The 8933-nt window shown below is 36.5% G+C and overlaps 1 protein-coding gene and 1 non-coding gene across 4 annotated transcripts in view; one reads left to right on the plus strand and one right to left on the minus strand.

Moving 5' to 3' along the window:
* SF3B1 (splicing factor 3b subunit 1) overlaps positions 1–8933 on the minus strand; it is a 45889-nt gene that overhangs the window by 5246 nt on the left and 31710 nt on the right. For 2 of the 3 annotated variants that reach the window (XM_017538764.2, XM_017538765.2), the window contains 9 exons: positions 7283–7582; positions 5757–5936; positions 4556–4913; positions 3848–4140; positions 3506–3631; positions 2811–3032; positions 2227–2521; positions 619–739; positions 145–276 (listed from right to left, as the gene is read on the minus strand). In XM_017538764.2, coding sequence (XP_017394253.1) covers positions 145–276; positions 619–739; positions 2227–2521; positions 2811–3032; positions 3506–3631; positions 3848–4140; positions 4556–4913; positions 5757–5936; positions 7283–7582 — 2027 coding nt within the window. Of the gene's footprint in view, positions 1–144; positions 277–618; positions 740–1106; positions 1196–2226; positions 2522–2810; positions 3033–3505; positions 3632–3847; positions 4141–4555; positions 4914–5756; positions 5937–7282; positions 7583–8933 lie in introns of those variants that run through there. The other variant, XM_037742097.1, reaches the window with a different exon arrangement.
* On the plus strand, positions 6924–7059 carry LOC119472703. Its single transcript, XR_005201881.1, has one exon. It is a non-coding gene; the product is annotated as a small nucleolar RNA SNORA4 (small nucleolar RNA).

The raw sequence follows: 8933 nt of genomic DNA on the forward strand, positions 1-8933 counted from the left end.
AATGCATTCCATAATCAGAAGGTCAGTGGTTAAATGAAGTGCTTTTGCAACTGCATTACTCAGACCATGCCTCAAAAGAGATTTCAACACCACAACGGATTTATTATAAAGTAATTTTTTTGAATGGAAGTAAGTAACACTCACCCAATGGCCTTTGCAATATAACCAAATGTGTTGACTGTGGCTCTACGAATAGCTTTTTTGTGGGCTTTTAAAAGCTCTAAAAGCTCAAAGCAAATCCTCATCCATTCTCTTGCAGACACATATTCAGCTCCCCTAATTTAAAAAAATACACATATTAATTTTTGTGACATTAAGTTTTAAGGGTAAATTTGCAAATTCAGTTCTAAAAACATGATTGCTGACTCATTTTAAGCATTAAATAAAAGTTATTACTCTTCAGAAAGGCAAAAGAATTAGTCTTAAAGGTTTAGTCCTAAAATTATATTGCCACCCCATTACCATCCAAAATGAAATTTGACTGAAAGTATTAATACCAGACAGCCTAATCACATACACTTATATTAGTGACATTAAGGAAATTTTGCTAATTGAATAAAAAGTGGCCAAATTTGAAACCTGATATCGCTTATAAAAATGTTTGGGTAATCTGCTTACCTGTCAGCAATACGCCCAACAAGATCAATACAATTCTCTTGTACTTTTTCATGTCTGTTCTTTAAGATGGGGGTGAGTCTAGGCAGCAGATCTTTAATTGGTGGAGTCATCTTATGCATACCTATTTAATAGAAGTCAATACACTATCAACATTTAAATTGCAACTTTTGTTCACTTTCCTTTTACTTAGCAATGTCATATATGACTATGCATAAATATAAACTTACAGCTGCCTATGGAAAGAGAAAGCCCGGATTCTGACCAGATTCAGAATCGTTTTTAACTTTCATTAACAACTTTTGATTATGCATAGAAATGAAAGAAATCAGTGAAGTGATTTAAAGAATGATGGAAACTCAATAACAAAAAAGTTTTGTTTGGTTCTGAAATGTAATTGTGTACTGACATTTAAATATGGGGACAGCTTATGTTCCGGCCATAGACAACAATATAAGCCAGAGGTAAACATGTAAATAAAGCAAAAATTTCCAGAAAGGGCCCCCTTACCCTTTAACTGCAAAACAAACAGATCTCCAGTCTCCCTGCAATGCAGGGCATACTTGGATGGTATTTACACCTATGAAGAGAGAAAAAAGGAGGCAGCTGGCAGGGGCTCTTGCTCTAACTAGAATCGCTTGCTCTGATTCTCTCTCCATTGCTCTTCCCATGCCTCTCTCTGACAAATGACACGGTTTGAAATGCCCTGCAAACCAGAGGCCTACAAGTGGCCATGTAAATGATTTTTGGCAAGTAACTATCTTCAAGTATAGAGGACTGGGCTGCACTGGAGATAATATGCAAACAGAATAGTTTAAAGATATATATTGCATAAAAAATTCTTACATCTAATGAGAAAAAAACAAACAGTGGCTCTCTTACAGTCAGCTATTTTGACTTCTGCTAGGTTATCAGACCCTCTAAACTCTGCAGGAGTTACATTTGTCAACAGTTATAATCAATTAAAAAAAAAAAAGATTAAATACAAGAACCCATTTCTTTTCTTTGTCATACTGACCTAACAGAATAAAAACTTTGCTCTCCATATCCAAGACCATTTGTAATATAGCTGTGTTTTGGGTTAGAAAATTCAACGGACAGTTTTTAAAACTTGGGTATGTAAATAAAGTTAAGAAAATAATTTGATCAATTCACTTTTCTCTCTGATTATATTCCTTGAAACTGATGGTAAGTAAAAAAAACTGTTATAATCACTTACTAATTCAAGATTTAAATATATATATATTATTTTAAAACTAAATTAAAACTTCAGGGTTGCCTTTCTGCCCTGCAGAATATATTTCAGCTGACACACCATTCTTACTAGGGTCCTATATTCCATGACCTCAAAGCTTTTGGAGTTGTGACTACTCCCACCTCTCCTGTAGGTCCTAAACTTGCCCTTTTTTTCTCTTTGAAGTAACATATAAACGGGTTTTGGGAAACAAGACTTTTGTGGCATCCCCTGACTTAACCACAATCTTGAAGTACTTTTAAAAAGCAACAAAAACCTCCCAACTCCTAAATAAGATTCTGTATTTTACTTACAATAAGAAAAAAGAAAGTTAAACAAAACAAGAAAAAGTTTTATGTAGCCAGCAAATTCCATACCTATGACATTTACAATGGCCTTCAGGGCTCCTAGAATGCTGCCCAATACTTCAGGGTACTCTTCACCCAAATACTCATACAATACAACACCCAAGTGTCCCATCAATTTTTCCTCTTGACAAGTCTTCATAACAACAGCAGTTCGAGAAATCAAGTCAGCTGCCTGTTGCCTAACTTTTGCAGATTTGTTATTTAAACGCCACAAAACTGTACCACAGATCTGAGGCAAGTATGGTTTGACTCGTTTGCCAAGAGCATTCACCACTGTGCCAAAGCCATTCAACATTACTGAATCCTAAAATAAATAAATAAATAAAAAGCCACATTCATTTGGTCTCTTTATGACTGCACAGTTGAAATATACTAATAGTCAACCTTTTTTAACCACCAAAACATCTGTTGTTTTTTTATATCAAGTCTTAAAACTTGAGATCAAATCTTTTTTTGGTAACCGAGAACAGGAGCATTTTAAAAATTACTTCAAATTCAATTGTATTTTAGAAAAATTTGCTTGACAAGTAATATGCTTTTTCTACAAATATGAAAGTCAGTGGCAATGTGCCATAATAATTAGTTATCATTACCTCTGTAGTCTGTTCTTGGAAAGCATAAAGAATACCATCAATCAGTTGTTCTTCAAGTTTATGATCAATATCTGCTGCTCCCAAATTGCCCATAATTTTCTCAATTGTCTCCATCACCATTTTTCTGTACTGTTCAGCTTCATCCTTCAGATCATCCACAATCCTGGATATAATTTCTGCTGCACCTACTTTGTTTGCCAACTCCACAGTTGTATCAACTAACTAAAAAAACAGAAAAAACAACAACAACAACAAAAACACCTCTTTTAGACTGCTTTTCCAAGGAAATAAAGCAACATTATAAAAACCAAACACTCTAAATGTACTATTCAGCTAGTAAACATACCATGAATGATTCATTGCTATTTATTAAAGATGAAGAGAAAACTGACCAAAACATTTAAGAATGAGTATAAGTTAACGTGTGATTCAAGGTAAAACTGTATCCATGTTTCACCTTGCCAGATAAAGCACTGAATTTACCAGACAAAAACAACAATTCACAGTTGAGTATTGATCCTTGAATGCCAAGTCAAAATGGAAGTTAACTGGCTGACTAAAATCCACCTCCTTTCATAATCAAGCACATATGAACTATGAGATAAAGCAAAAAAATAATATGCAACACGGATTCAAATGACTAAAGAATGAGTAGAAAGGATTTTTGAGAATATTCTTTTATAATTAAAGCTTACTTGTCGGTAATTTCTTCTATCCAAAGCCATCCTGTGCTGCCAGAAGTGTTTAAAAAATGGAGGAAGAATCTCCGTTTTAATATAGTTTGCTTCCACACCATCTGTCCCACAACACTGTTTTACCACCTAAAAGGTTAAAAAAAACATTAATAATAAATCAACTGACCTGAAATGAAGAGAATACTCATTGCTGATTACCTGATTTTAAAAAATAAAATTTAAAACGAATCAAACAGTACTGGTGTAACATACAGTTTTTTGTTGTTTTTTAAAGAACACTTTAAAATTATCTTAGAACCATTAAACAAAGCTGGTTTACGTTAACAAATTTGGAATAATTACCTTCAGCACAATTTTCTTCATTTCCTCATCAGGAGATTGGAATTCTCGAATAAGGATTAACATCACTTCTCTAGTATAGTAGTTGGCATATTCTGCATCCATGAGAGGAATAAGATACCCAATAGCCTTTAAGAAAGCAGCTAAACCCTTTCCTCTGTGTTGGCGGATACCCTTCCATAAAGGCTTTAAGACAGAATCAAAAGATTCGATACCATAAGGAGTTGCTGCTTCAGCCAAGGCAGCAATGGCCAAAGCACTGATGGTCCGAACCTTCTGCTGCTCATCCACAAGACCTACAAAACCAAACACAGGTTTTAACTATGCACCAACATTACCTAAGTTACACAGTATCATCCAGATTCTTGCAATATATCAACTATTTAGCCAAACTGCAGAATTTGCTCACATTAGACAAAATTAGGTAAAAGCAAATATGAACTGTTAGCAGATAATATTACGAACCCATCATAAATATATAGTTTGTACAGTTACGCCCTTCCATTTATCTCCCCAAATCAGTAGCCCAAATTTTAGGACAGCTGTCCTATTAAATGTAGACAGGCTTTTGTGTGTACCTCTAGTACCAGCTACTCAGGAGGCTGAGGCAGGAGGATCACTTGAGCCCAGAAGTTTGAGTCCAGTCTGGGCAACACAGTAAGACCTTGCCTCTTAAAGAGAAAAAAAAGACAAAGTTACATTACAACTTACCATGTTCAATGATTTCAACTAAACTTCTAAGATGTGGCAAGATGGCACAGCCCATAAGAATAGCTATCTGTTGTACAATCTTAATACCAGTGTGTCTCGCTTGCCAGGACTTCTTGCTTTTGCACACAGCTTTTAAGAAGGGCAATAAAGAAGGAATGCCCAGGGCAGAGGCCACAACAGCAAAAGCTCGAGCTGTTGTGTTACGGACATACTCATCCATGTTATCTATATCAGGTCTCATGGTAGAGATCATAGTAGCCAGACCAGCAGCCTTTGCCAAATTAGAAATGATCTCTCGGCCTTCCACTCTAGCGTAGTAATCTTCATCAATCAATAGCGGTTCAATGACCACGAGGATCTGAAAAAGAGAAAAAAAGAGAAGAAGCTACACTTTGACATCAATTACTGATGAAATACTCCTGTACAGAATTAAACATATATAGGAAATTTAGAATTATCAGGACTTTTGTTTATCAAGGGATAGACTAAGAATTTTAATTACACAAGTTCAAACTCCTGATAGAGATGAAAATTTAAGAGAACTATTAGTGAGAGACTAACAAATATTCAGTTTTAAAGAAATAACTTATGGCCGGGCGCTGTGGCTAACGTCTGTAATCCCATGACTTTGGGTGGGTGGATCGCCTGAGGTCAGGAGTTCGAGACCAGCCTGGCCAACATGGTGAAACCCCACCTCTACCAAAAATTAAAAAATTATCCAGGCATAGCGGCGGGCGCTTGTAATCCCAGCTACTTGGGAGGGAGAATCGCTTGAACCTGGGAGGTGGAGGTTGCAGTGAACCAAGATTGCGCCACTGCACTCTAGCCTGGGTGACACAGCAAGACTTCATCTCAAAAATATAATAATTTATACAACCTATGAACATACTGTACCATAATTACCATCAGTGAAAACATTGGTTCTTAACACTAACTGGCATAGTACAGAATCACATATGTTCTTATCCTAATCTAATCTTAATAAAAGCAAATGAAAAAATAATATGAACCTCTTATGGCAAAGATAACAAAAACTTACATGTGTACATCTGTATATACATGTATTCTGTATATAACTGTATTTGTACACGTATGACACGTACTTGTGCAAAGAAAAAGGTCTAGGAAGATGTGTAAATTTAACATTAACTGAAAAAGTTACAATATTAAACCATCAGAAACATTATTAAGGAGAACAAACCTTATGCACATAAGGACGAACCAAGTCATCAAGTTTGTACAGTATCCTGTCAATAACTTTCACAAGTAAATGACGCTCTTGATCCTCAAGTGTAGGAGACATCAGTAGAGGAAGAATCTGATTAAACAAAGGACCAGCTCCAAATTCACGAGCTTTATCAGTAATCTGACGCAATGCAGCCTGGGAAAAAAAAAGCACAGTAAAAGGTGTGCATTCTTTATAATCAAGCATTTTGAATGAGCAAATTACTCAAAGATTTTCCATAATTTAGTATTTTAGTGTATACTTTTACACACATTTTACATAGACAGCATGAGTTCATTTCCACCCAAATTACTCCAGAATTTGAACTCCTGTGATAGAAATTTTATGTTAATTCATAAGGGTAATTTAACAGAACAAAAGGACCACAGAGATATATACTAAATGCCTTCATTTCCCCTAAAGTGTCTTCCATTTCCAAGGCACATATAGTGTTAATATAATTCTTTACATAATTTTAATTATCTTCAAGCTTTAAGCATATTTTAAGGCCTTGAGGGCAAAAGGAGAGTCTCATTTTTTCAGCATCTTTATTAGCACAAAATTCTTTGGTTAAAAAAGCTAACTCCAGCAGGGCATAGTGGCTCACGCCTGTAATCCAGCACTTTGGGAGACTGAGGCAGGAGGATCAATTGAGCCCAGGAGTAAGACCAGCCTGGGCAATAAAGTGAGACCCCATCTCTATTTAAATAATAAAAACAAATGGCCAGGCACAGTGGCTCACACCTGTAATCCCAGCACTCTAGGAGGCCAAAGCAGGTGAACCGCCTGAGGCCAGGAGTTCAAGACCAGCCTGGTCAACATGGTGAAACCCCGTCTCTACTAAAAATACCGAAATTAGCAAGGTGTTGCAGTGCACACCTGTAGTCCCAGCTACTTGGGATGCTGAGGCAGGAGAACTGCTTGAATCCAAGAGGTGGAGATTGTAGTGAGCCAAGATTGCACCACTACACTCCAGCCTGGGCAACAGAGAGCAAGACCCTGTCTCAAAAGTATATATATAATAATAAAAATAAGCAAAAAAATTAAATCCTTCACACTACATACAGTTCTTTCCCTTACACTATGTCCTTGATAAAGATGAAGCGAGAGTAAGTTTAAATTCCTAAACATAAAAATATAACACTACTGAAAGTTAATTTCTTTGCAAGGAAGGCTTCCTAAATAACCTTTACCAATTTGGGCTATTTGGGAGAGTAAGGAAAGACCATACTCCACAGTGGGCTATACCAATAGTTCACTCTATTTTGTGGACTACATTTCCTGGTGAAAAAATTTAAAAATTAAAAACATTTTAAAAATTTAAACACGGCCAGGTTCAGTGGCTTACACCTATAATCCCAGCACTTTGGGAGGTAGGCCAAGGCAGGAGGATCACCTGAAACCAGCCTCGGCAATTTGGCAAAACCCTGTCTCTACAAAAACTACAAAAATTTGTTTTTAATTAAATAAGCAACAAACTTGACAACTTAACAGAGACTTACCTTTCTCATTGGTGGTGTTCCATTCTTAATTTTTAAAAGTAACTTCATTATTTTTCTCTCTTTTTGCTCTTCTGGACTAAGTGTAGATTCATCAACATCAACCAGTAGTTTATCAAAGTACTGAATATCATCAGGTTTTAAAAATGGAAGATTTCCAGATGGCTGGTCATTAACACTTTTCATAGTTCGATCTTCAGTTTGCATGTGGAAACCAGTCATACCACCCAAAGGTGTCGGAGTAGCTGTCAGCTTTCGAGCTGGAGTTCGAATAGGAACATAGCCAGCTGGAGGAGGAAGTACCTAATAAAAGTCATAAGACATTTCAGAATTATCTTAACTTTAAAAACGGCATAATGAAAAACACTTGCACTTAAAATATTTTACAGTTTATTAGTTAGAAGGTTTTATTTGCTTGGAGACAACACCTATCTTGCTTTTCTATCTTAATTAGAAACTTAAAATACATGCTTCTTATCTGCTGATTATATCAGCTGTGTAGGGAACTGAGGAAATACAAGAGAAGAGCTTAGAAAATACTAATCACAGGCCGGGCGCGGTGGCTCAAGCCTGTAATCCCAGCACTTTGGGAGGCCGAGGCGGGTGGATCACGAGGTCAAGAGATCGATACCATCCTGGTCAACATGGTGAAACCCCGTCTCTACTAAAAAACTACAAAAAATTAGCTGGGCATGGTGGCGCGTGCCTGTAATCCCAGCTACTCAGGAGGCTGAGGCAGGAGAATTGCCTGAACCCAGGAGGCAGAGGTTGTGGTGAGCTGAGATCGCGCCATTGCACTCCAGTCTGGGTAACAAGAGCGAAACTCCATCTCAAAAAAAAAAAGAAAATACTAATCACATTCAAACATGTTATGGGTCAAAATGTCAAATTATTAAAAATTTGAAAATAAAATCTGAGTCAGCAATTCCAAAAAACGCTCTAGTAAAGCAAATAACGTTTCACAAGTATTCATATAAATGGAAATAAGTTCATATGGTGTATACAACATATAAAGAGCTATATTTTAGTATTAAAATATCACATAAATTCCTGCACTCTAAAAACAAATCTTTTAAGTGTAAAACTCTACAAAACTAAGTTAAATGCATGAAAACTAAAACCAAAATATTTACCAAAGCCCTGTAAAATATGCCACCTGATTAAACCTTTTGCAAAACCAGTAAAATTTCAAAACATGTTGGCTAAAAATCCCAAATAACTTTTTTTTTTTTTAAGCTGGTAACAGACTTAAAAAAAAAAATACAACTTCTGGCCAGGCCAGGTGTGGTGGCTCATGCCTGTAATCCCAGCACTTTAGGAGGCTGAGATGGGAGGAACACTTAAGCCCAGGAGTTTGAGACCAGCCTGGGCGACAAGGGGAGACTCCATCTCTATTTTATATAATTTAATATATGTTCAAAGAAAACAAATACAACTTCCTGTGGAGGTCAATAAACCTTTACACATCTTCTCCAGTTCGCCTAAAACTGTTGTGTCAATTCAAGATTAAATTATGTTAGCCAGGCGCGGTGGCTCAAGTCTGTAATCCCAGCACTTTGGGAGGCCGAGGCGGGTGGATCACGAGGTCAAGAGATCGAGACCATCCTGGTCAACACGGTGAAACCCCGTCTCTACTAAAAATACAAAAAAAAAT

This window comes from Cebus imitator, unplaced genomic scaffold, assembly GCF_001604975.1.
Source record: "Cebus imitator isolate Cc_AM_T3 unplaced genomic scaffold, Cebus_imitator-1.0 Scaffold113, whole genome shotgun sequence".
Lineage (NCBI taxonomy): Eukaryota > Metazoa > Chordata > Mammalia > Primates > Cebidae > Cebus > Cebus imitator.